Source organism: Panthera tigris, chromosome E1, assembly GCF_018350195.1.
Source record: "Panthera tigris isolate Pti1 chromosome E1, P.tigris_Pti1_mat1.1, whole genome shotgun sequence".
NCBI lineage: Eukaryota > Metazoa > Chordata > Mammalia > Carnivora > Felidae > Panthera > Panthera tigris.
This window is the reverse complement of record NC_056673.1, coordinates 10,451,625-10,476,795: the sequence shown is the minus strand read 5'-3', so window position 1 is coordinate 10,476,795 and position 25,171 is coordinate 10,451,625. Positions and strand designations below refer to the sequence as shown.

The following is a 25,171-nucleotide window of genomic DNA, read 5'->3' as shown; positions in this document are numbered from 1 at the left end:
GGGTCTGAAAATAGATGGTCGATAAAACAAAAATGAAGGAAAAAGGGGAGAATCCTCTGAACTTGGGCCCAGCCTTCCCCCTAGTGCTTTTCCATCGATCCCTTCCCCCCCCCCCACCATTGACCTTATGTCAATCATCCTGAAAGACGATTCCATACTTGGGAACCAGAGAAGGTCCCCTTACATGTCAGTTACAGAGAATGGCTTGGTTTTTCCTAAACTGGGTAGTAGTCAAGTCAAATGTTTTATTTATAACGGTGGTAAATAATGCTTTGTGGATTGACTTTGAGTTTCATCTTCTAGGCTCGGGTACATGCCAATGTGAGACTAAATGTGGCCCAGGCTAGGACCCAGTCTGCGGCCCGGACGGCAGTCTATCAGAACATAGGTATGGAATAAACTCTCACCTCTTGGAAACAGGCCTGTCCAGGTGGTCCAGGAGGGGCCATTTGTGGGACACAACTAGATTTTCTGCCATGAGTGCCCCCCGAACCCGGGAAATAAAGTTTCAGGGACAAATGATAAAGTCACGCAACACTCAATTTTAGGTACACTGCAGGTTGCCAGTTCCTTGGCTGACTTAACGGTACTCACGTAAGCATTCCAAAGGGATCTCTAATACTCGGTGATCCTGTGCGTTGACCTTATCTTGGAAGCTGACATTAGTAGGTCTGTGTCTATAGGGTTCCCCCATTCACCAGGCAAAGATGGGCCTTAAACAGATCGTTGTTTTAACTGTTGCTTCCGGTGACCATCATGCAAGTGTGTATATCACTTTCTCTCTGTCAAATCTGTAATCTCCCCAGACTTCCAGATCCTTCGGCAGTTAGTCATGTACTCACACTAGTTCCTCGCTTCTTTATTACCGAGTTCACAGACTGGCTGAATTACGGCTGCCAATTCCATTGTTCCTGCCAGTTTTCGTTCATGTTGTCTGGTCCCCTGTGTGCCTGGTTATCTTTGATTGTGTTCCAGATCTTGTATTTGAAAATTGCCGGTGGAAGTAATTTGAGGCCTGTGATGTCTGTCTGTCTTCAGGGAGGATTTTCCTTTGCTTTTGTCGAACACTTAGCGTTAACAGCAGTCTAGGGCAATTTCAGAAACTGAGCTTCCCGGAGCCCCCAGCTGACTTGAAGGCAACCAGGGTGAGGCTTGGTTTACTTCTGGTTCCTCCTGAATTCTTGGATACAGCCCCTGAGATCCGGCCTAGAGTCCAGAGGGGTTTACCTTGGTGAGGACTAAACTCCCCCCCCAAAAGCATTGCTCAGGTCCAGATGGAGAACTCTCAGGTCAAAAGTGGCCCCCAAAGCTGGCTTACTTTGCTGGGTTTCCAGCTTCCCGTAGATCTTGCCCTGGTGACTTTTTGTTACTTCGGTAGTACTCTGATACCTTCAAGATGATATTTTTCATTCGTTTTATCCGGCTTTCATAATTGTCTTCAGCATAATTGTCTTCAGCGGATGGTTGGTCCAAGTTTCCTATCATCTCCCATTTGTAAAAGGGTAATAATACTAGTTACATCATACCACTGTCGTGAGAGTTACGTGAGTTTCATACTTGTAAAGCGCTGAGAACAGTGCCTGGCATGGAGGAAGCATTTTGTGAGAGTGGGCTGGAATTACTCTATTCGAAATTCTTTTCTCTCACAACTCCCAAGGGCCATCAGCACATCCCAGTATCCACTATGCTTGTTACGAAGTCGGATGCCCATCTTATTCTTGGTTCTTTCTGTCAACTGCCTTTGCGTTTCTCTCGGGAAGCTTTTAGGATATTTTCCTGAATTCTGACTACTCTGAAGCTTTGGAAGACTGAATCTACATCTGAGTCACACCCTTGCTGGATGCTTAGTAGGCCCCCTGATGTGAAGAGTCCCATCTCTCTTCAGTTCTGCGAATGGCCTTGAATGATCTCTTAGGTGATTTTTCTCCTCCGTTGGCCTTGTTCTCCTTCTGAACTGTTAATTAGAGGAGTGTTGGCCCCTTGAAAACTTGCCCTATGCATCTTAACTAGAGAGTCACTGTATTTATTCCTCTAGTTCTTGTGGTGGGGCAGAGCTCCCTGGTAGACCTAAGCTCACAATAGCAGGCTCCGGAGTTTGTGATGGGTGAATGGAGAGGCACTCTGAGATAGTATTCTTTTGCGTATCCAAGGCAGCAACTGCTTCCTCAATAAACTTTCCCCTGGCTAGTAACATACATATAGGACATCTTTTATACTAATAAAAAAAATACCCTTTTACTCTGCTCACTAAGTTCCTTTTTTCCCCTCAGCGGTGGTCCCAAGGAACCCGCGAAGAGTGTTAAGGAGAGCCGTTGTACAAAGAGACGAGACTCCATTGGATCTGCAAATGAGCCAAGACGCTAGGTTGACCGGGAGACAGTTGGTGCTGTGGCGTGGGCTCCTGCTCCTGGGGGTCATTTCAATCTTGCTCCTAGGGATTTTACTGAGAGTGTATATCAGAGTTGAGGGATAGGCAAGAGAGAGTCAGGTCGAGCGATACTTTTTGAGTTTACAAGTAACGCACAGGCCAAGCGGTGGAAATTTGTTTTCAGTTAAGCAGTTCTACTTTTTGAGTTTACAAGTAACGCACAGGCCAAGCGGTGGAAATTTTTCAGTTAAGTCGTTCTACTTTTTGAGTTTACAAGTAACGCACAGACCAAGCGGTGGAAATTTTTCAGTTAGGTCGTTCTACCTTTTGAGTTTGCAAGTAACGCACAGGCCAAGCGGTGGAAATGTTTCAGTTAAGTCGTTCTACTTTTTGAGTTTACAAGTAACGCACAGGCCAAGCGGTGGAAATGTTTCAGTTAAGTCGTTCTACTTTTTGAGTTTACAAGTAACGCACAGGCCAAGCGGTGGAAATTTGTTTTCAGTTAAGTAGTTCAACTGTGCCCATGGCTTTCAAGGATTGAGAGTTCAAAATTATGTTTTCTAATGAAGAAAAGGAACTAAGGTAAAAAAAACCTATGTTCTAGTCTAAGACAATGTCTGAATGATGAGATTAATAATATCTCATCCATCATTGTCTCAACGCAGGACCACTGTGTACTGATGGTGTTCATCTATGACTTTGATATTTCTTCTGCTTTTGTTTCTTTAGATACAAACGTATGTACTGAGTGCTTAAGGACTGTTAGCATCTAATTATTTAAAATATATTTTACAGCATCTGTTTCCTTGTGTCTTCTATGGTTATTCAATGGGAAAATGGCATTTGTTAAGATTCATTTGGGGTCCAGCTCTCAGGCGCTGTGGGCAACGGACGTGCTTGAGAAACCAAAAGAGGAGAAGACCGGTTTAAGAAGAGAGGAGTCCGATGGCATTGATGAACATGCTTCCTGTTAAGCAATGGTCTAAAAATCTGTCCGGACTGAGAAAGATTGGCAGACCAGGAGAGAGGAAGCTGTAGGCCAAGACCCCACTGAGAAGCAGCACCTCATTTTTCTAGAGGGGTGGACATCCCAGAGAGAGAAATAAAGGGCTTGAAGAGCTATTCTGGGCAAACTGGAAGAAGTCAGACCTTTTCCTATGTTGATGGAGGGGATTAAAGATTGGAAGGCAGCAGAAATGGAAAGAGGGGGCTAGGAAAGGGGTCCTGGGTGGGCCCCATTCATCTTCTGCTTGGGTCTTTGTCTTTATGAAGGCACCAGCTTTAGGTGGTGAACACGGCATATCCAAGGAAGGGGTGTGTGTGTGTGTGTGTGTGTGCGCGCGCGCGCGCGCATGCATGCGCATGCGTGCTTTTGTCTCAAAAGGATGAGGTTTTGGTGAATGCTCCCTTCTGCCCCAGCATTGGAGAATAATTGGGGAAGTCTTTGGAGCTGTGCAAATCCAAACAACCCTAGCTAATTCCTCTGGGGTGGAGGGAGTGGTCAGGATTTCAGTAGCGGCCTTGGATTAAGTAGTAACCAAGTTGTACTTGGATTCCACCTTCCTGGGGGGAGGGGGACACTTTAACTCAGAATTAAGAACGCTGTGTACTTGGGATGGATACAAAGAGCTATGCACGGCCTTTGCCCTCAAAGAACAGATAATGGACAAGATCACAAATGTTGGCTACTATGAGTAAAAAAACCACCCAGGGCCGCCTTAAGGTATCTCCACCCTCGGTGCTTTACTCTTCTAGGAGAGTCACTTTACTGGGACCAAGATTAAAGGCCTGCCCTGAAGGATCCCGCCCCCCCCCCCCCCCCTTCGCCGGCAACCTCCCCTCTCCCAGCTCTTTCGTGAGGAAGCCCACACACACACCCTCCTCATTCCCTCCCCTGTGGATACCCCTCCTGGATACCCTCGCCTTCTAAAGAGTTCTCACCCTGCCTGGCCTTCCCTTCACCAGGTAGGAGCCCCTGGGAAGGGATGCGGAGGCTTATCTCATCAGCCCAAGTTGCAGGCGAGGAGCGCATCCCCAGGGGAGTAAATACTTTAACACATCCGTAACCCGAGGCAGAGGGAGAGGGACTTCACCTGCAAAACCGGCGCAGTGCTCTCGGGGTGCGGTGGGTGGAATTAGAAATTCGCCCTCTCCGCCCCCGCCGCAGCACATTGCGCTCTTCCCAAGCTACAGTCTCCTTTGTCAGCGCACAGCGCCCCCGACCCCGTCCTGCCTCCCCAGCACCACCCCCCCCCCACACCCCACCCGGGGATGTGCGGGCGGTGACGGTTGGCCCGTAGGTCCGGCGTCCGGGGGTGCGGCCCTCCCCCTCCCCCACCCCCGGCCGCGTGCGCAGGTGGGGGCGGTCCGCGGGCGCGCGGGGCGGGGCCGTGCGGGGGCCGCCCCCAGCCCGCCGCCTCCCGCGCGCCAGTCCCCGCGCCGGCATGGAGCCCCCCGCAGCCGCCGCCGCCGCCGCCGCCGCGTCCCGGGAGAGCGCCGAGCCGCCCGACGCCCCTCGCTGGCGCAGCTGCCTGCGGAGCCTGCGGGGCGCGCTGCCGCCCGACGCGCGGCGGGAGGCGGCCGCGCTGGCGGCGCTCGCGGGCTCCGTGGTGAGTGCGCGCCCCGACGGCGGCCCCGGCTCGGGGCGCCCCCCAGCGCCTTCGCCCCGCGCTGCCCGGCGGGGCCCGAGCGGGGCCCGGGCGGGGCGGGCGGGCCGGGTGTCAGCGCGTGCTCTCCCTCCTTTTTTCCCTCGCAGTTCCTGGCCCAGTTGATGATCTTCCTGATTAGCGTCGTCAGTTCCATCTTCTGTGGGCATCTGGGCAAAGTCGAGCTGGATGCCGTTACGCTCGCGGTATCGGTAGGTTTTCTCTTCTCTTCTCTTCTCTTCTCTTCTCTTCTCTTCTCTTCTCTTCTCTTCTCTTCTCTTCTCTTCTCTTCTCTTCTCTTCTCTTCTCTTCTCTTCTCTTCTCTTCTCTTTTGTTTTTTAAATACTTCCATTGGGGTCGGCCCCGCGGTAAAGCCTCGGAATTTGCATTGTATTATGTCTGATCTCTTCCCTTAACACTATCGGAGCTTGGCCCGTGGGTACCTTTTGCCTTATCTCTAGATTTGAAAGGAGATCGCGTAAACTGCTCGGGGAAGCGTTGTTTCAACCATCCCGTGGTGGTCGGGCTTGCGAGGAATTTGTAGCAATGATACAATTCCAGGGCGGCCAGGGATTGCTAGGAATTTGTAGCAATAATACGGTCACAGGAACAGAACGGCATTTTTTTTTTTTTCCTGTTGTAAAATTAAATCGGAGAACTTAGAGATCATGTAGATTGTCTGCCATCGGTTTGAATTGCACAATTCATTATGGGCGCAGTATTTCCCGCTTGTACTAAAGTGTCTCCCTTGGGCCACGGATTGAAATTACACCTCCTTTGAAGGCTTTCGTCCCTGAGTGTTTGTTAGTGATGTAGCGGAAAGTTGCCTCCCTCCATCCAGGCTTTCAGAGGAGGTGGAAAATAGTTCCGGTGGTGCTGGCAGGTGGTCTCTCCCAGCCTTAGAAAATTCCCCCTCCGTCCCCACCAGAGGTCGGTATCTGCTCTAGGATCGTGGCGGGACCGCTGGAGTTTCTCTTTTCAGCTTTGTGGGTGAAGTGACCTTAGTATGTGGACTCAGATATTTTATTTACAGGTCTGTTACTGAGTGAACTAATTCAGGCTAAGGGATATTTCTACTTCCTTTGAGATTTTAGATTGGGTCTCTAGAAAGAGTGAAGAAAGCAGAGAAGCTTTACGTACAGGCTGTTAACTGTGTCCCCTCCAGAAAGGATGAACTTGATTCCTCCCCCACATAGGGCACGGTGGCCCTGGCATATGTTGTACTCCTGATCATTCTGTCTGCTGTGAACGACATTAACAGTGGGTTATTATTGGAAACCTGAAGGGACACTTTCTGTTTATCCACGGGGCCGCAGTTGGGATCTCCCTTTTCCTGTCGCTGCTTCCAAACCTTTATTTTGCAGTGTTCTTTAAATTTTTTTTAAATTTTTATTTACTTACGTGTTTATGTATGTATCTTAAATGTTTGAGAGAGAGAGGGGGACAGAGGATCCGAAGCGGGCTCCGTGCTGACAGCAGCGAGCCTGTGTGGGACTTGAACTCACCAATCGTGAGATGGTCATGACCCGAGCCAAAGGCAGATGCTCAACTGCCTGAGCCACCCAGGCGCCCCCTTAAAAAATTTATTATTATTATTATTATTTTTTTACTGAGGTATAATTGACACACAACATTTAATCGGTTTCAGGTGTCTAATGTAATGATTCAGTATTTGGGTATATTGTGAAGGGATCACATTAAATCTGGTTAAAATCTTATCACTACACACAGATTTTTTTTTTTCTATGTGATGAAATCTTCTAAGATTTACTCTCTTAGCAAGTTTCAAGTGTGAAATACGGTATTATTAACTACATTCACCATGCGGTACATTGCATTTTCACACGTTATGTACTTCGTAACCGGGACTTTGTATCTTTAGATGGCCTTTACCACCAAGCCCCTCGGGCATTCCACACACCCCCCCCCCCTCCCCCAGTCCTTGGCAATCACCAATCTGCTATGAGTTCAGTTTTTCTTTGTTTGGATTCCACGTGTAAGTGAGATTATACGGGCATTTGTCTCTGTTTGACTTCTTTGACTTAGTATAATGCCCTCCGTGTCCATCCGCATTGTTACCAATGGCAAGATGTTCTTCTCTTTTAGGACCAACTAAGATTCAGTGCATAAGCCGCATTTTATTTACATGTTTCGTTTTCTTTGGTTAAATACACAGAAGTGCGATTGTTGGATCATATGGTAGTTCTGTTTTTAATTTTTTGAGACTTCATACCGTTTTCCCCGAGGGGCTGGACCAGTTTGCATTCCCTCCAAGAGTGCACAGGGGCTCCCTTTTCTCCACGTCTCCTCCAACACTTGTTATTTCCTGTCACATACTCTCGCAGGGGTCAGTTCATGGTGGTTTTAATTTGCATTTCCCTGACGATTCGTGATGTCAAGCACTTTTTCCGGTATCCTTTGGCCCTTTGTGTGTCTTCTTTGGAAAAATGCCTATTCAGATCCTCGGCCCAGTTTTTAATTAGATTGTTTGGGGTTCTTTTGCTAGTGAGTTGTATGCGTTCTTTACATATTGTGGAGGTGAACCCCTTATCGGGTGTACGATTTGCAAATACCTTCTCCCATTCTGTAGGTTGGCTTTCCACTTTGTCGGTGGGTTCCTTCAGGGTGCGGGCGCTTTTTAGTTTGGTGTGGTCCCACTCGTTTATTTTTGGTTTTGTTGCCTTTGTTGTTGGTGTCAAAACCAGAGTCCTCGCCAAGACCAAGAGAGCTCACTGCCCTGCCTGTGTTTTCTTCTAGGGGTTTTATGGCTTCAGGTCTTGCGTTCAGGTCTCGAATCCATTTTGAGTTATTTTTTGTGTGTGTATGGTGTAAGATAGGGGTCCAGTGTCACGCTTTGGCCTGTGGCTGTCCAGTGCTCCCGACACCCCTGGATTGAATAGCCTGTCTTTTCGCAGTGCCCGTTTCCGGACTGTCCCTTCGGGTTTACCATCCTGTACGGTCCATGTCCATGGTATCTGATGGCCGGTGCATGGCTTCTTCTGTGTTCGTCAAACACCCCAGGGCCTGAGTGCTCAGCTTCTTGGGTGTGGGGACCCCACCTCCCTCCATCCCTCTGGCTTTCAGGAACCCCCTAAATCCACTTCAGGACTCACACTCTGCACATTGTCATCTCTCAGCATGGGCCCACGGTAGCAGTTTTGTTGTTGTTGTTGTTGTTGTTTTTCACTGTAACAGTGTTAAACTTTACTTTCCTGCTGGCAGCCTTTTATCCCTGGAGCCCTCTCAAGTCCCCACCTGCCCTTTGACCTCATGGGTCTTCCCTTGCTGTGGTCCCTCCCTCTTCTCTCACTCTGCAGCCCTGACTGCCCCGATCGATCGTTCTCGATCCTGCATTCTGTGACTTGCATGTGAGGCTCGGGAGGATCCTTCTAGATGCAGCTTAGGGGCATGCACTTGCAGAGCACTTTCCCAGACCACCTCCCCCCCCCCCTCCCAGCCCCACCTTTCCGTGCTGTGCTACAGTCTCTGTCTCTGAATACTCTCACCTTGGCCGGCCAGCTCATATTAATTTTTGCCACGCCTGGTTCCTGGCACAGATCTGCCCCGAGTGGATATTTCCAGGAAATGCAGAGCTCAGGGGAGCTGTGAGCGGGTCCTCATCTAGGCGCCTCCTGAATTTGTCTCCTACGCGGCCCTGCTGTAACATGGTGAGGGTTGAAGGCTCTGTGATGATACGCGTACAGGCCCCACGTCTCCTTTCACCATTTCGGCAAAACTGTCTTAACCAGGGGCGGCTGGGTGGCTCAGTCTGTTGAGCGTGCGACTTCCGCTCAGGTCATAATCTCCCGAGTCATGAGTTTGAGCCCCACATCAGGCTCTCTGCTGTCAGCGCAGAGCCTGCTTCAGATCCTCTGTCCCCTCAAAAATAAATAAACATTAGAAAAAAAAAAAGAAAGAATTAGGGGCTCCTGGGTGGCTCAGTCGGTTGAACGTCCCACTTCGGCTCAGGTCATGATCTCACGGTTCGGGAGTTCGAGCCCAGGTCTGCCTCTGTGCTGACGGTTCAGAGCCTGGAGCCTGCTTTGGATTCTGTGTGTGTGTGTGTGTCTCTCTCTCTTTGCCCCTCCCCTGCTGTGCTTGCTCGCTCTAAAAAATCAATAAATATTAAAAAAAAAAAAAAGGAATTAAATAAAACTATCTTAACTGTATCCTGGGGGGAGAAAACAAAATTAAGATTTTATGGAAGGTTTGTAGTAATTTCTCTCCTTCTTTCTGTTTTTCCCGCAAATCACGCACCGATGAGAGCATAAAAAAGAGTTCCTACTTTTTGAAGTAAAAATAGGTACAGAGCAAATACAAGCCCAAAATTCCGTAGATAGGCCTGAAAAGGGTACGCGGGAAGGTTGGTATGTTGCAAAGAGAGGAATTTCTGTAGCTAAGGTTTTAGGTAAGGGAGTCTATGTCTGTCTTTCCTTGGGCAGTGCGTGGTAAGACGGTGCTTTTATAACCAGCCGTTAAATTGTAACGAATTGGTAGGAGGAGAGTAGGCCCAATTTCAAGAAAACTATTTTTTTTTTTAATTTTTTTTTTTTAACATTTATTTATATTTGAGACAGAGAGAGACAGAGCATGAACGGGGGAGGGTCAGAGAGAGGGAGACACAGAATGTGAAACAGGCTCCGGGCTCTGAGCGGTCAGCACAGAGCCCGACGCGGGGCTCGAACCCACGGACCGCGAGATCGTGACCTGAGCTGAAGTCGGCGGCTTAACCGACTGAGCCACCCAGGCGCCCCTCAAGAAAACTATTTATGAAAGCCAGATACAGTTAAAAATGTTTTACTTTATGAAAAATTCTGTATGCGGAATGAGAGAATTTACAAAAGTGTTTGTTTTTTAAGTAAAAGAACGTTTTTTAAGGTTTATTTTACTATTTTTTTAACGTTTATTTTTTAGAGAGAGTGCGTGCACCCATGTGAGTGGGAGAAGGGCAGAGGGGGCCGTGGGGGGACAGAGGATCTGAAGCAGGCTCCACATTGGCCGCAGAGAACCTGATTCGGGGCTCAAACTCACGGAACTGTGAGATCATGACCTGAGCCGAAGTTGGATGCTTAACCGACTGAGCCACCCAGGCGCCCCTAGGTTTTATTTTATTTTATTTTTTTGAAGGAATCTCTTACTCCCAATATGGGGCTTGAACACGCGACCCTGAGACCAAGAGTCGCGTGCTCCACCAACTGAGCCAGCCAGCTGCCCCCTGCCCTCCCCCCCCCCCCCCCCCCCCCGGCCACAAACATTTATTTATACCCCACCTTGTTTTGTTTCATGAAGAATTTGAGTTGGTTTGTAAAAATACTTTCAGTACAGAAGGATAAATAATTAGCTGGTAGAATTACCGGCATCCTGAGCTCTTGTAGTTTGCAGAAATTCACAGTGTGTCCAAGATGTCCCTGAGCCATCTGTTCGGGGAAGGACAGCCTTTCCTGATACTGAGTCAGAGGAGTGGCGTGGACACCCTGAGGTGGAAGATGGTGTCCCGGACAACTTGCTACGAGAGATACGTCAGCAAGTCTCGAACCGTCTCCGTATACAGGTGGTCATTGTGTGGGGAAAGCACAACGCCGTTGACTTTCATCCAAGCAGTCTCAGACAGCGGACTTGGCCTGGAGATAGACTTGAGGCCACAGAAGAAGAGTGACAGCTGGGCTTCCTTTTCTTTGCCTGGAAGGCTGAGGGGTTTTGGAGCTTTGGCCCTGACACTGTCCCGGGCTGGAATTGAGAACACAAGGCGCCTGCCTCCCGCTGCTCCCTCTGTGTGTGGCCTGTCACCGACTCCTGGTGGCTAGAGTTTATGATCTTGGTCAGCCAAGAAGTGAACCCACCTTGGGATTGACATCACCGCTAAACGTGAGACCCGGGATGAAAATGAGGGTCTCCAGCTCTCCCCAGCTTCCGCAATTGCAAAATGGCTCCTTGGGCCCTGACCTTAACCTGCAGGTTCATTGCCAGGGGCCCTGGGTAAGGTGCAGACACGAGGGCGACACAAAACCAGTCCTGTTTCTCATCACAGGGTTCAAGCCTGTGGCCAGACTTCCCAGCTTCAGGTCGCCATCTGAGTGACCTAAGCTTTCTGTGACGTGCTCCCGAGACCCGTAAAACGGGCACAGTGCCCACGACAACCCTGTATGGGAGGGTTTGGGGACAGGGCCTGCACGTGGCATATGCTCAGTACACGTTTGCTGTCCTCGTTCTTAAAGGCACATCGCAGACCAGGGGCGTGGCCTTTAGATATCAACCGCAACTTAACTTTCTGATGTGGAAATTGTAACACACGCCGTGTTGTTAAGAAGAACTACGTTGTCAGCCACCCCGGTTGACAGTGATTGTGGAAGTGATTGTGATCCTCTGGTCAGAGGCTGTGTTTTTGTTTACAGTCGCCAGGGATGGACGTGGACGCCCATCTGCCGTGAGATGCAAAGTCTTAAGTGTACGATTGCAGGTTGCTCCTTGCAGATAAACCGTCACGGCTCCTTGGCTTAGCGGGAGCTGTTAGGCAGCGACTGCCCGGCCGGTCCTCCAGCTGCAGCTGCCTGTCATTCCTTGCAGGTGGTGAACGTTATTGGGATTTCAGTCGGAACTGGCTTGGCCTCGGCTTGTGACACGCTGATGTCTCAGGTGAGGACCACCCTCCCCCACACACGATTTTTTTTTTTTTATTTATGTATGTATTTAGGCAGTTACCTTTCCTGTTGGAGGCCAGGTAGGCGACTCTCCCCTCTTTGGCTTTTGTTGCCTTTTATTTGTCAAACACTGTGCTGCTGATGGCTGTAGATGTAAGCCAAGTGGGCTTTACAATTGTGCTCAGGGGCTGTGTTTTCCTTTCTATCTCTGGTCTGATCTCTCCCACCCTAACACTGTACTCCCTCACCTGCTGTTGAAGACGCTCAGCTCCGTCTCCCGCCCACATCTCTGTCCTGAGGGCCACACTTGAATGTCGGTCATGTCCCGGACATCACACTCAGCTCAACCAGAGCTAAGCCCATCCGGCTTTCCTCCCTGAACTGTTTCTCCTCTCGGGTTGTCTCTCTCAAGAACACACGACCCTCCACTGAAGCCAGAGTCCTTCTTTATCTTCTGTCTCCTTACGTTAGTGGAGTCCGCTCACACCCCTCCGTCCTCGTTGCCTGTCACAGGACTGGGAACTCTGGGTTGGTGTGCTAACGCAGTCAGAGGAGAGTCAGATTCTGGTCCCGGCCTTTCTCTCCTGGCTCTGTCTTCCATCTCACCCACCTGGTTTACAACCATAGTGGTTTCCCTGGTAGAATCTGAACTGCCTGGGGAGAAAGGCTATAATCCCATTCAGTCTTTGAATCCCTGTGGGGCTCAGCATCGTGCTTGCTATGTAGTGGGTACCCTGGAAATCTGTCGAATGAGTGAGAGGAAAGCAGAGAAGCAAGCTGGGATGGGTAGATGATGACGGACGGATGGATAGACGGTTGGGTGGTGGGTGGATGGGTTTATAGATGGATGCTGGATAGACGGGTGGGTGGGTGGAGGGATGGATGGATGGATAGATGGTTGGGTTGGATGGTAGATGGATGGTTGGACAGATGGATGGGTAGGTGGCGAGAGGGATGGATGGTAGAATAGATGAGGTGGACAGATGAATGATGGCTACATGGGTAGGTGGATGTGTCATAGATGAGTCCTGCCTTCACACCCACTGCCTGGGAGAGTGGGGACAGGGTTATATCCCAAGGAAGGAGTGGCCCTGAGCATATGTGTTATACCCTGAGCTGTTGGACTCAGCTCCTCAGCTGTTGGTGCATGAGGGTATCCTGGGATAGTTTTTATAGGCTCAGCTAAATGTGGCTCTAAGGGCTAAATGTAGCTCTGGATTGGCATGATAGAGAATGTGAATTTTTTTTTATTTTTTTAATCATTAAAAAAACATTTTTAATGCTTATTTTCAACAGAGAGAGAGAGAGAGGGAGAGAGACAGCATGAGCGGGGGAGGGGCAGAGAGCGAGGGAGACACAGAATCTGAAGCGGGCTCCAGGCTCTGAGCTGTCAGCACAGAGTCCGATGCGGGGCTCGAACTCACGAACTGCGAGATCATGACCTGAGTTGAAGTCAGACGCTTAAGTGACTGAGCCACCCAGGAGCCCCTGAAATTTTATTTTAAAATAGTTATTTTGTCCCTTTTTTGTTACCATTTCAGTTATTTTTATCCATATAGTTAAAAAAAGAAAAAGACTAGATCTTTGTTTCCCCCACCCACCCATATACAGTGGACGTCTTTCCGTATTAGTAAACGTATTTCTATAATAGCACATTGTTTCTTGGATTTTAAATGGCCTTTTAAAAAGATTGTAAAGGTCAAGCACCGTCTAGAAACTTTAGGTTATCTAGAAACGTATTTGAAAAAGATGGAGGAAAAATCACTAAAGGTTAACCCTTCTGAGTTATCTTTATTAACTGTTTGGTGAATATCCTCCAAATATTTCCAAATATGGACACTTACACCATTCTAACATCTACATGGTCTTATTACCTTTTCCTGCCATTAAACCATGTGTTTTGGAGAACACATTGAATGAAGTAGGTGGACACATTCCTTTTTAATATTTGCACAATATTCTATGTCCTTTGTACGGCCATTGTTTTTAATTTGTTTCCACTGACTCTTTCAAGGCACTTTAAGTTAGACTCCTTTTTGCTTTTGAGAAAGAGACAGTCATTCAGGGTACTTGAAGGAAAGGGAGAGTGAGAAAAGCTCTGAGAAAAAAAAAAAAAAAAAAAAGAAAAGCTCTGAGAAACCTTGACTCGGCCAAGGCCGCTGGGGGGACCGGGCCTTCCCTGCCCTCCCGTGGTCTGCTCTCCGCTCTGTGCTCTGGCCACCTGGCTGCCCCTCATTTCTGCCTTTTGTGCTCTCGTCACACTTAAACGTCAGGTGATGTCGTTTCTCTGCGCGCAACTCTCCTGTGACCCCGTCTGACTGTGGAGGCCACTGAGCCCTCTGCTGTCCCCACCGGGGTTCCAGCCCCACAGGCTGCCCTGCTGGGCCTCTCCCAGACGTCTGCCTGGCTCATTCTCTCAGCCCCCGCATGTGTTTGCCAGAAATCCCCTTCTCCGGGAGGCCTGCCATCCGCCCTGTAAACATCGTGCTCCTCCCCCAAGGGTCTGTCCCCCTTCCCTGATGTCTTTTTCTCCAAGCATTACTGCCATTCTAGAGAATGCACTCTAGATCTTAGTTATTTCTGTTTATCGTCTGTCTCCCTTTCCTTCTAGAAAGTCAGCTCCATGATGGCAGGGACTTCTGCCTGCTTTGTTCACTGCTGAGTTAGTTCCCGGGTCGCAAATGTGTGTGGCACATAGTAAGAGTTCAAGAAATACTTGCTGAGCGAATCCGGGAGGCTCTAACCCGCCGCCTGCTTCTTGCACCTTTGAAGCCCTGCTCTCTACTGTCAGTGCCCTCCATGTCTAACTGTCCCTGTTCCCAGAGACAGGAGACTCCTCGTCCCGGGGCATGTTTAAAATGCCCTTGGTGCCCTTGGCTCAGGTGTTGGGGGCGGGAAACAACAGCCGTCCGGCTGCATGGGTGGCCAGCAGGGTGCTCTCCCTTGGGGAGCCGTTTGCGATGCCGGCGGTCCAGGCCTCGGCCCGGTACACGGTGGCCCTCTTTATCACTGCGTTTGTTTTCTCCAGTCCTTCGGAGGCAAGAACCTAAAACGCGTGGGGATCATACTCCAAAGAGGAATCCTCATCTTGATGCTGTGTTGCTTTCCTTGCTGGGCCGTCTTCATCAATACGGAGCGTATCCTCCTGCTCTTAAAACAAGACCCCGAAGTCTCCAGGTCAGCAGCGTCTCTAATGTCAGAACCCCAGGTTCAGTGTAAGTGACCGTCTGGTCGTCTTAACCTTCATTGACATTTTGGTCAGTTACCTGGACTTGAACCCCCGTGGAGAATGGAAGCTGTGACTTGTGGATCACAGGGTATTAAGGCTGGCAGGGACCAGCTGGCACAGAGTGACACAGAGTGACACAGCGTGACACAGTAACCTGACGTCCTGCCCAGAGTGAAGATACAGGATGAGAATGTTAATACCCTTGGCCCCAGTCTACTTTCCCGGTGTTTTGCAAATACGCAGAGGATTTTTTCCCTCCCAGAAGCAAAGGAGCAATATAGTTGCTTAGAGTTCTTAGAGTTGGGTTTTTTTTTAACCTACAATTCCAGCAAACTCTGGAATTTGTCTTCAGGATACACGGGATCACGGGATGCAAGGAGGCATCTCTCTTTTCTAGAACACTGTTCGTCTTGCTTCAGTGTGAGGTACAGCTACAGTCCTGACCCAAAACCTTTCTGAACTTTGCCCGACTTTTAGTTCATTTTGCTCTGTTCATCCCATCTTTTCTGCTAAGAATGAGCTGAAAGACGTAAAGTCAGACTTCCCTGTAAAAGCAGACGTGTAGCAAGCCTAACATAGTGTTAATCTGGCTTGTGGAAAAAGCCTTTTCAGAGTGGTATTAAATTTCTCCCGTGTAAATTATGTTTAATTTTTAGGAACCACGTGGATTCAATTTGAAGAAGTACGGCAGCAATTGTTTGAATATTAACTGAAGGCTGTTTGTTGTTTATTTCAGGATAGCCCAGATTTATGTGATGATTTTCATTCCTGCTCTTCCTGTAAGTGTCGAGGATATTTTGTGTCCTGGGACGCCCCAAGCAGCTCATGAATAGTGTCATGCCTGTGCCTCCCCTCTTTCTGTTTATTTTATCATAGTCCTGTTCCCGTGTAAGTTCAGTGTGTAGTTCTTGGACCTGTCATCCCATCCTTACTGCTTCTCGGAGCTTGTACCACTTTGATATCCAACAGCTTGAACGTAATACCCACACCGATGAGGGGGAAGAGCTTTCTGTCCTTATTCTGTGGGTGCTTTTGACTGCAGATTAATTAGGGTGTTTCTGGGGCCCCTCTGGGATTGGGGAAAGTACTGCCAGCTGGCACTCTCAGAGCCATTCAGACGTCAAGGTAGTGAGCCGTTCGCAGATTCGGCCAGTTCGAGGTCTGAGGGTCCTCTCCGGAAAATTCCAAACAGCATCCTAGCATTTGATCCGCGTGGGTCTGGGTCTCTGATTTTGAGGTCGCATCAGGAGGAAATACCTTCTTGAGAAACAGAACTGTCAGAAACTGTTGGAATTATGCCTTCATGTTAACAAGAGGTGTTTTTCTGTTTTACCTCCTAGGCAGCGTTCCTGTTCCAGCTGCAGACAAGATATTTACAAAGTCAGGTATAGAGCCTTTGGATCTTTTGACTCCGTGGTGCCTAGAAACGTGTAGTAGATATTCTTAGGGAGTTCTCCGTGAAAGTCATTCACAGTTTTATTTCCCTGGAATTTTACCCAGAGCTCCTTGTTTGGGAGACCTGAGGTCTTGTAAATGGATTTTGTCCAGCTCAGGAGAGATGCTCATCTCAACCTGTCAGATTCCTGCGCCTACCTCTTGTTTTACTCTGCAGCCCCTGCCTCCCACAACACCCACCACACTGCACCCCTTCCCTCCTCTGTGGGCTGCCTGCTGGCTTTGGGTCTGACCTCAGGCCCGGCTCTGGTGCCTGTGCTTTAGAGGAAGAGGCTGCAGAGTTCTGTGGGGTTTACGGCGCCCCCAGGAACCAGAGGGACAAGGGGCATGGAGGGGAAGGCTAAGGGCAGAGCTGAGGGGGAGCTCTGCCTCTCTGTGTCCCCAGGTCCCTCTTACGTGAGCCGCCCGCTTGCCTTCATGTAACTTTTATCCACAGAAGCCGCTCTACTTTGATGGTGGCCAACTGTTTTTTAAAAAAAAATGTAGACTCTTTTTTTTTTTTTTGTGTAAGTTTATCTGTCTTAAGAGAGAGTGCGAGCAGGAGAGGGGCAGAGGGAGAGGGAGAGAGAGAATCCCAAGTAGGCTCCACGCTGTCAGCGCCCAGAACCCAACATGGGGCTCAATCTCATGACCCCGGGATCATGCCCTGAGCCAAAACCGAGAGTCAGACGCTCAACAGACTGAACCACCCGGGCGCCCCAAATGTAGAGTCTTCAAGAAAATGTTTACCTGAGGACTAACGTAGAGTAGGCAAGAGACACACGAGAAGTGAGGAATGAGGCCCCGTAAATAATGGGGGTGAATGTCCACCGCATACCTGCTGGGGACCAGGCCCTGCTGGGTGCTTCGTGTGAGGTGACCTCATGAACCTTCACCTTGGCCCTGGACAGAAGTTAGGTAACTCGGCCTGAGTGTCTCCCATGGGGTCTTCCTGGGACACCTCGTGCCGTGCACCGATTTGCTGTCCATGCAGTCATCCCTTCTCTTCTATCTCTGTGTTACTGTGATAGAAACGATGGCCCAGCGGGTCATTCAAAAGCTTTTAGAAGCTTCTAGTTGGCCGGGCTCGCAGCTGTACCAGTGGGGGAGACGTGGCCAGCGGCTCTGACCCTGGCCGTCGACGTCCTCTGTGACCATGCTGTCATACAGAACCCTTGCCTGTGTACCTCTGAGTGTTCGGCTGACCACCTCTTTAGGAAAACTCACTCTTCCTGCTGCAAGAGTCTTAACTGTTCTCACGAGACCACATTCTCCGCTCACCAGAGGAGTGGAAACATCCCCACGCGGCCCGGCTAAAGCAGTTGTATGTCCTGCCTTTTAACTCGACCCTAACGCGCTCTGCCCAGAGTTTCAGGGACCTCCCACGGGTTAAAGGGCTCGGTCCCTCGAGACTCCCCTCCCCCACCTTCCGGTGCCCACGTTGCCCCCTGTGCTTCTGACTGATCGGCTGCAGGTTGGAGGTTTCCACGACCGCCAGCCTGGTTCCGTTAATTTTTTAGAGCGACTCCCAGGACTCACGAAGAGTTTGCTTACGATTTGCCGGTTTATTACAAAAGGGTGTGGCAAAGAACGCAGGCCAAACACCCAGATGGCAAGGTGTGTGGGACAGGGTCCGGAATTTTCACGGCACATCCTCGTGTACACAGCCTGGAGGCTGTCTGAACCCCGTGATTCTGCGGTTTCAGGGGAGGCTCCCTCACGTAGGCGGGATTGATCACTTCCTCTATTCCCAGCCCCCCTCCCCTCTCCCAAAAATGAGCGAAGGGCTGAAAATGTCAAGCTCCTAACAACCATGGCTTGGTTGTTCTGGTGAGCAGCTCCCATCCAGGAGCCCACCCAGAGTCATTAGGACAAAAGGCGCCCTTGTCACCCAAGAAATTCCAAAGGATTTAGGAACTCTGGGTCAAGAACCCGGGTTGAAGACCAAATATTAGAACACAGGATCCGCCTCGTGCCCCTGCCACTGAGAAGTTCTAGGGGGCTTAGGAGCTCCGTGCCGGGAAGCGGGGGCGGGGTGGAGGCAGAGACCAGTATATATGCTTCCCATTACGTCACCCCACGTAACCGATCAGCTTTTGAAAATGCTGTTTTCCTGTTTGGGGATTTTAGGGCATCATCATGCCTCAAGTGATCACTGGGGTTGCAGCAAACGTGATCAATGTGGGCATGAACGCCCTCCTGCTCTACGCCCTGGACCTCGGAGTGGTGTAAGTTGTGACCCGTTCGTTCCCCAAGTGCCGAGCGTCTGCTGGCCGCGGCCCTGGGGGCTGGGATGTGGGGGGGTGAAGCGGCCTGGGAGGGAATCCCCATGGGGTGGGGGCTGGTGTCCTGGAGCACCTGGGGGGGCAGTCAGCCCAGGCTGTGGGGAGGAGTGCGGGCGTCAGCTGGGGGAGAATGTTGTGGAAGAGGTGACGTTGTGAGCTGACACCTGCCTGTCCGGTGGAGTTAGTGTGAGAGGGCGTCACTGCGGCCCGTGAAGACTGAGATGCCAGACCTGAGCAAAGGCAGGAGGGGGCAGAGGACTGTCGGGATCTCCCACTAGCTCTCAGTTGTAAGAAATCAAGCCAGTTCCGTCTCTGTGAAGCTGGAGAGTTGGAGGGTCCCACGAGGAAGGCAGCGTCAGTTTGGACCTCCCGCCAGTAGGCACCATGCTGTCGATCCATCCCTGACTTGAACCGTCCGGTGCGCTGGCCCAGGTCCAGCCCCCTTCACGTGGGCCGACCTGGTCACACGAGCACTCGAGATATATTATGAATGAAATGTAGTAAAGTGAGATAGAATAGAAAATAGCGTATGGAGGTCTTTTCATGAGACTTCGTGTGTACACATATTAATGTGGGTACCAGGTAGTGATGGAAATTTAGTTCTGTTAGTTGCAGTAATACACGTGTGTGTATACACACACACACACACACACACACGTATTTGTACATTTGTACGTTCGTATATAAGTCATTAAGTGATGGGTAGTAGAGAGGTGGACTATAAGAATAATCAATGGAAAAAGGTTTGTAACATCTTCTGCCAGAAAAGCCAGAGGCTTTGACCATGGGGGGCGGGAGCACGAGTGGGCAGGCAGGTCTGAGAGCTGGTGACATCAACCCACATAAACACCTGATTGGCACCCGGTTTGTCCGGCTTTCCTCTGCAGGTGCACCTCACGGACCATCTCATAGAAGTTTCTTGAACAGGTGTACGGAAGACAGTTTGGATAGTTGGAAAAGAGGAGAAGAACACATAGGAATGGGTTAATAAGTGATACAGTGTGAGGATTGGTCGGAAGATTAAAATGAAAAAATAGGAAGCAAGCAGGGGTTTGGGCTCCCTGTGCCAGGACGGGGCATCATTTAATTTGTGGTGATAAAATGTCATCTAAGATGCTCTAAGGTTGTCTTGTAATTGAAAACAAATATATTATAATCCTGGGAAATAACTGTGAACCTTAGACCAGTATTTTGAGCACAGTAGTTGTTTTTGATATTGTACGTAGCTGACTACATTTAAGAATTTATCTGCTAGGTTATTTCGGGCTGTTAGGACAAAGGACGGTGACAAGTGTGTATGTCCTTTTATTTTTCTGGTGATGAACAGTAACATTTGGCTCTTCCACAAAATTGTTGGTGGAAAGAAAACAAGTCAGTTGTAAGTGGACAGTGTATTTAAATCCTTAAAAGATAGTCCACAAGTGCTAGGCTTTTCTAATAACTGTAATTCTTAAAACAGAGCAAAAGCTTGTCAGGGGTAGTCTGTTTATTTATATTTGGACAGAATATACTCCCAGGTAATGATCACTTTCTCTCCTTCAGAGGATCTGCCTGGGCAAACACCACTTCCCAGTTCCTCCTGTCTGCTCTCCTTCTCCTGTACATGTGGTGGAAAAAAATCCACGTCGATACCTGGGGAGGTATGAGAACTTTGATTTACATTATGATATTTGTTATTCAGAAGGATGTAATTCGGGTGTTTGGATATTCCCCCCCCCCCCGAGAGTTTTTTTTTTAAAATCTTTTGGAAAGTTAGAAAAATTATGGAAAATATTTATATAACTGAAAATATAAAAATTATAAGTCACTATGAGTTTTGTTTTTTTTTTTTTAATGTCCATAAAGGCAGCTTTTGGTCATAGAAGACGGTTGGCAGCTGTTGGGTTTAAGAATTGATATTTAAGGAATTAAAATTGCAGATACAAAATCTAAATTTTTCTTTGCAAATCATCCTGCTGTGTTAAAACACAGTTTGATTGATATCTTATCGACTCAGGTGAACAGATTGAGTTCTTAAATAATAGTACCACTTAAAGTTTCGCCAAATTCCCTTAAATAGTGTAACATGCATTTGTAAGTTTAGTAAAATAGATTTGTTTTGTTTTCTAATTTTTTAAATTGTGGTAAAATGTATGTAACATAAAACTTGCTATTTTAGCCATTTTAAGTGCCCTTAAATACATTCACAGTGTTTGGTAACCGTGACCACAATCTAGTTCTAAAACATTTTTATCACCCCAAACAAAAATTCTGTACCAGTTAAGCAGTCACTGCCCATTTTTTCTCCCTCTAGACCCCCAGTAACTTCCAATCTACTTTCTGTTGATCTGGTACCTTGAAACTTTGCTGAAGTCATTCATTAGCTCTGAAGGCTTTCTGGTTGACTCTTTGGGTGATTCTGTATATAAGATCATACCATGTGCGAATAGAGATAATTTTACTTCTTCCCTCCCGGTTTTGATGCCTTTTCATTTCTTTTCTTGATTAATCGCTCTGACTACAACCTCTAGTGCAGTGTTGAATAGAAGTAGCAAAAGTGAACATCTTTGTCTTGTTTCTGATTTTAGGGGTAAAGTTTTCAGACTTTAGCCATTGATACGACATATGTGAGTTTTTCATAGAAGCCCTTCGTCAGGTTGAGAAAGTTTCCCCTATTCCTAGTTTGTCGAGTGTTTTTGTTCATAAAAGGGTATTGGACTTTTTTTTTTTTTCCTGCATTAACTGAGATGATCACTCTTTGTTTTTTCTTCCATTTTATTAACGTGGTGTACTGCATTGACTGATGTTAATCATCTCGTGTGTTCTTGGGATAAATCCCATTTGGTCACTGTGTGCGATCGTTTAAATGTGTTGCTGGGTGTGGTTTGCCAGTATTTTGTTGAGGATTTTTACATCTATATTCATAAGGGATATTGTTCTGTGATTTTCTTTTCTTGTGTTGTCTTAATCTGGCTTTGGTGTCGAGGTGATGCTGGCCTCAGAACGAGGCTGTGGGTTTGGTACCATTATTTCTCTTCTGTGTTTTGGAAGTTTGAGGAGAATTGGTGTCAGTTCTTCAAATATTTGCTTTAATTCACTGGTGAAGCCGTAAGGTCTTGGACTTTGTTGGGAAATTCTGATTGCCTGTTCAGTCTCTTATTAAAGGTTTGTTGAGATTTTCTCTTTGTGTTCGGTCACTTGAGGTAATTTGTGTGTTTCTAGGAATTTGTCATTTTGTCTAGTTATTTGATTTGTTGCCATACAGTTCCTAGAACTCTCTTATTTTTTTTATTAAAGTGAGGTTGGTAGTAACATCCCCACTGTTATTTTTGATTTTAGTTATTTGAGCCTTCTTTTTCTCTTGGTCAGTTTAGCTAAAGTTTTTTCAATTTCGTTGATCTCTTTTCGTTTGTTTGTTTCTGTTTTATTTTTTCAAAGAATCGGTTTTTGGTTTTCTGGTTCTCTCTTGTTATTTTTCCATTCTCTACTTCATTTATTTCTGCTTTAATCTTCATTATTTATGTTGTTCTAGCTTTGGGTTTAATTTGCTCTTTTTCCGTCTCCTCAATGTGTAAAATTAATTTTATCCATTTGAGAGCTTTTTTCTTTTGCAATGTAGGCATTTACAGTTATAAATGTCCCTTTGAGTACTCCTTCACTTCATCTAGTGTGGTGGGTTGTGTATTTGTTTTCTTTTGTTTCAGTGTGGTGTGTTTTTTTTTTCGTTGAACTTTTGTTACACTTTTTAATAAAGTTTATTTATTTAGGGTGAGAGCAGGAGGAAGGGCAGAGAGAGCAGGAGAGAGAGAGAATTCAAAGGCGGCTCCGCACTGTCACTGGAGAGCCTGACGCCTGATGTGGGACTCAAACTCATGAACTGTGTGTGACATCATGATCTGAGCCGAAACCAAGAATGTGACACTTAACAAACTAAGCCACGCAGGTGCCCCTTCAGAGTTGTTTTTCAAATTGTCCCTTGTGTTTTGTTTAAGAGTGTGTTTAATTTGGGGCACCTGGGTGGCTCAGTCGGTTGAGCATCCAACTTCAGCTCAGGTCATGATCTCACGGTTCGTGGGTTCGAGCCCCACGTCGGGCTCTGTGCTGACAGCTCGGAGCCTGGAGCCTGCAGCCTGCTTCAGATTCTGTGTCTCCCCCTCTCTCTGCCCCTCCCCTGCTTGCATTCTTCTCTCTCTCTCTCTCTCTCAAAAATAAATAAAACATTTTTTAAAAAAGTGTTTAATTTTTACATGTATATGAATTTTTTGGATTTCCTTCTATTACTGGTTTTATCCTTATTCTGTTGTGGTTGGAGAAGATACTTCGTATGAGATCAGTCTTCCCAAATGACTCTAAACTTGTTTTGTGACCTAACACATGGGCTGACCTGGAGAATGTCCCGTGTGTACTTGAGAAGAGTATTGCTGATGTTGGGTGGAGAGCTGTGTACAAGTCTGGTGTGTAGTGTTGTTTTAAGTCCTCTCTTTCTTTAGTGATCTCTGTCTACATGTTCCATTCATTACTGAAAATAGTACTGGAGTCTCCAACTATTTTGTGGAACTGTCTAATTCTCTAGTTGTGTAAATGTTTGCTTCGTATTTTATGGGGCTGTGTTGTTTGGTCCCTGCCCGTTTATCATTGTTGTGTCTTCGTGATAAACTGACTGTCTCATCAACGTATAATGTCCTTCAGGGGCACCTGGCTGGCTCAGTCGGTTAAGCGTCCCAAGTTCGGCTCGGGTCATGATCTCGCGGTTCGTGAGTTTGAGCCCGGCATAGGGCTCTGCAGACCCTGCTTCAGATCCTGCTCCCTCCCTCTCTGCCTCTCCCCCACTCATGCTTTCTCCCTCTCTCTCTCTCTGTGTCTCAAAAATAAATATTAAACACACACACGTATATAATGTCCTTTTGTCTTTTATAATAGATTTTGACTTAAAGTTATTTTGTCTAATCTTAGTCTAGTCACCCCAGCTCTCTTTGGGTTCCTACCCCAGTTCTCTTTGGGTTACTACTGATATAGAATATATTTTTTAATCATCTTTCTTTCAGCCTATTTGTTGCTTTCTGAGTCACTTTTCTGTCACCAAAGTGAGGCTCCTATAGACAGCATATAGTTAGATCGTGTTTTTTAGTCCATTTGGTCAGTATCTGCCTTTTTATTGCAGAATTTAATCTGTTTACATTTAAAATAATTGCTGATAAGGGCAGATTTTCTTTGCCATTTTATTATTTGCTTTCTGTTTGTCTTAGACGTTTTTTGTGTTTCATTTCCTTCTGTACTGCCTTCTTGGGGGTTTAGTTGATTTTTTTTTTTTTTTTTTTGTTTTTTTGTTAGGGAACTGTTTTGATTCCATTCTCATTTCCTTTGTGTAGATAATTTAGATTTTTTCCTTCATTGTTACCATGGGGATTATATTTAATATCTTAAATTTATAACAACCCTGTTTGAATGGATACCACCTTAACTTCAGTAGCATCCCAAAATGCTACTCCTATCCAGCTCTCTCCACCACCCCTTTCTGTTGTTGTTTCGCTGACGACCTCTTTATTCACATGTGCTCAGTAACAGAGGTTCGTAATTCTTTTCTGTGCATTTGTCCTTTGAATTATGGAGGCGAGGCGATAAATCATGGAGTTACAAAGCAAACATACAGTAATCATACTGGTCTTTATATTTGTGCACATAGTTACCTTTACTGGAGACCTTTATTTGTTCACACAACTTTTGAGTTACTCTCTGGCTTCCTTTCATGTCAACCGGAAGGACTCCCTTTAACATGTTTTTTAGGGTAGGTCTGGTAGTAGCAAAACTCCTGAGCTTTTGTTTAACTGGGTATATTTTAATTTCTACTTCATTTTTTAAGGACACTTTCATCAGATACAGAAGTCTTGGTTGACAGTTATTTTCTTTTGGCGATTGATTGATTGATCGAGAGCACACGCACACTCTCATGTGAGTAGGGGAGGGGCAGAGAGAGCGGGAAAGAGAGAAAGTTAAGCAGGCTCCAATGCAGGGCTCGATCCCACAACCCTGGGATCATGATCTGAGCCAAAACGATGAGTCAGATGCTTAAGCAAACTGAGCCACCAAGGCGCCCCTCTTTCAGCAATTTAAATGTCATTCCACTGCCTTATGGCCTCCATGGTTTCTGATGAGAAACTGTAGGTTAATCGTCTTGAGGATTCCTTGTACGTGATGAGTCACTTCTCTCCTGCTGCCTTAAAAAATTCTTTGTCTTTGACAATATGATTATAATGTGTCTTGCTGTGGATCTCATTGAGTTGATCTTATTCGCAGTTTGTCGAGTTCTTAGATGTGTATATCGTTATTTTTCTGGCAGCCTTTAATCTACTTCCTGTCAGTGGATTTGCCCGTTCTGAACATTTCACAGAACTTAAACCGCACAATATGTGGTCCTCTGTGACTGGTTTATTTCACTTAGCCCGATATTTTCAAGGCTCATCCATGTTGTAGCTTGTATCAGTGTTTCCATTTCTTTTCCCAGGTGAATCATATTCGGTCATACATGGTATCATGGAGATACCATGTTTTACTTATCCATTGAACACTTAATGGGTATTTGGGTTCTACCTTTT

At 47.3% G+C, this 25,171-nt stretch overlaps 2 protein-coding genes across 4 annotated transcripts in view; both read left to right on the top strand.

Annotated features, from left to right (window-relative positions):
* LOC102963646 (multidrug and toxin extrusion protein 1) overlaps positions 1 to 3,169 on the top strand; it is a 37,099-nt gene extending 33,930 nt beyond the window's left edge. For both annotated transcript variants that reach the window (XM_042965890.1, XM_042965891.1), the window contains exons 16-17: positions 304 to 388; positions 2,271 to 3,169. In XM_042965890.1, the coding sequence (XP_042821824.1) occupies positions 304 to 388; positions 2,271 to 2,473 (288 nt within the window). In that variant the 3' untranslated portion in view covers positions 2,474 to 3,169. The remainder of the gene's footprint in view (positions 1 to 303; positions 389 to 2,270) is intronic.
* An 852-nt stretch (positions 3,170 to 4,021) lies between these two features.
* The window catches only part of LOC102963366 (multidrug and toxin extrusion protein 2-like), a 58,545-nt gene continuing 37,395 nt past the window's right edge, over positions 4,022 to 25,171 (top strand). The window contains exons 1-8 of one of the 2 annotated variants that reach the window (XM_042965889.1): positions 4,022 to 4,091; positions 5,124 to 5,225; positions 11,578 to 11,646; positions 14,680 to 14,828; positions 15,617 to 15,659; positions 16,221 to 16,265; positions 18,445 to 18,542; positions 20,142 to 20,239. In XM_042965889.1, coding sequence (XP_042821823.1) covers positions 4,047 to 4,091; positions 5,124 to 5,225; positions 11,578 to 11,646; positions 14,680 to 14,828; positions 15,617 to 15,659; positions 16,221 to 16,265; positions 18,445 to 18,542; positions 20,142 to 20,239 — 649 coding nt within the window. In that variant the 5' untranslated portion in view covers positions 4,022 to 4,046. Of the gene's footprint in view, positions 4,092 to 4,812; positions 4,978 to 5,123; positions 5,226 to 11,577; positions 11,647 to 14,679; positions 14,829 to 15,616; positions 15,660 to 16,220; positions 16,266 to 18,444; positions 18,543 to 20,141; positions 20,240 to 25,171 lie in introns of those variants that run through there. The other variant, XM_042965888.1, reaches the window with a different exon arrangement.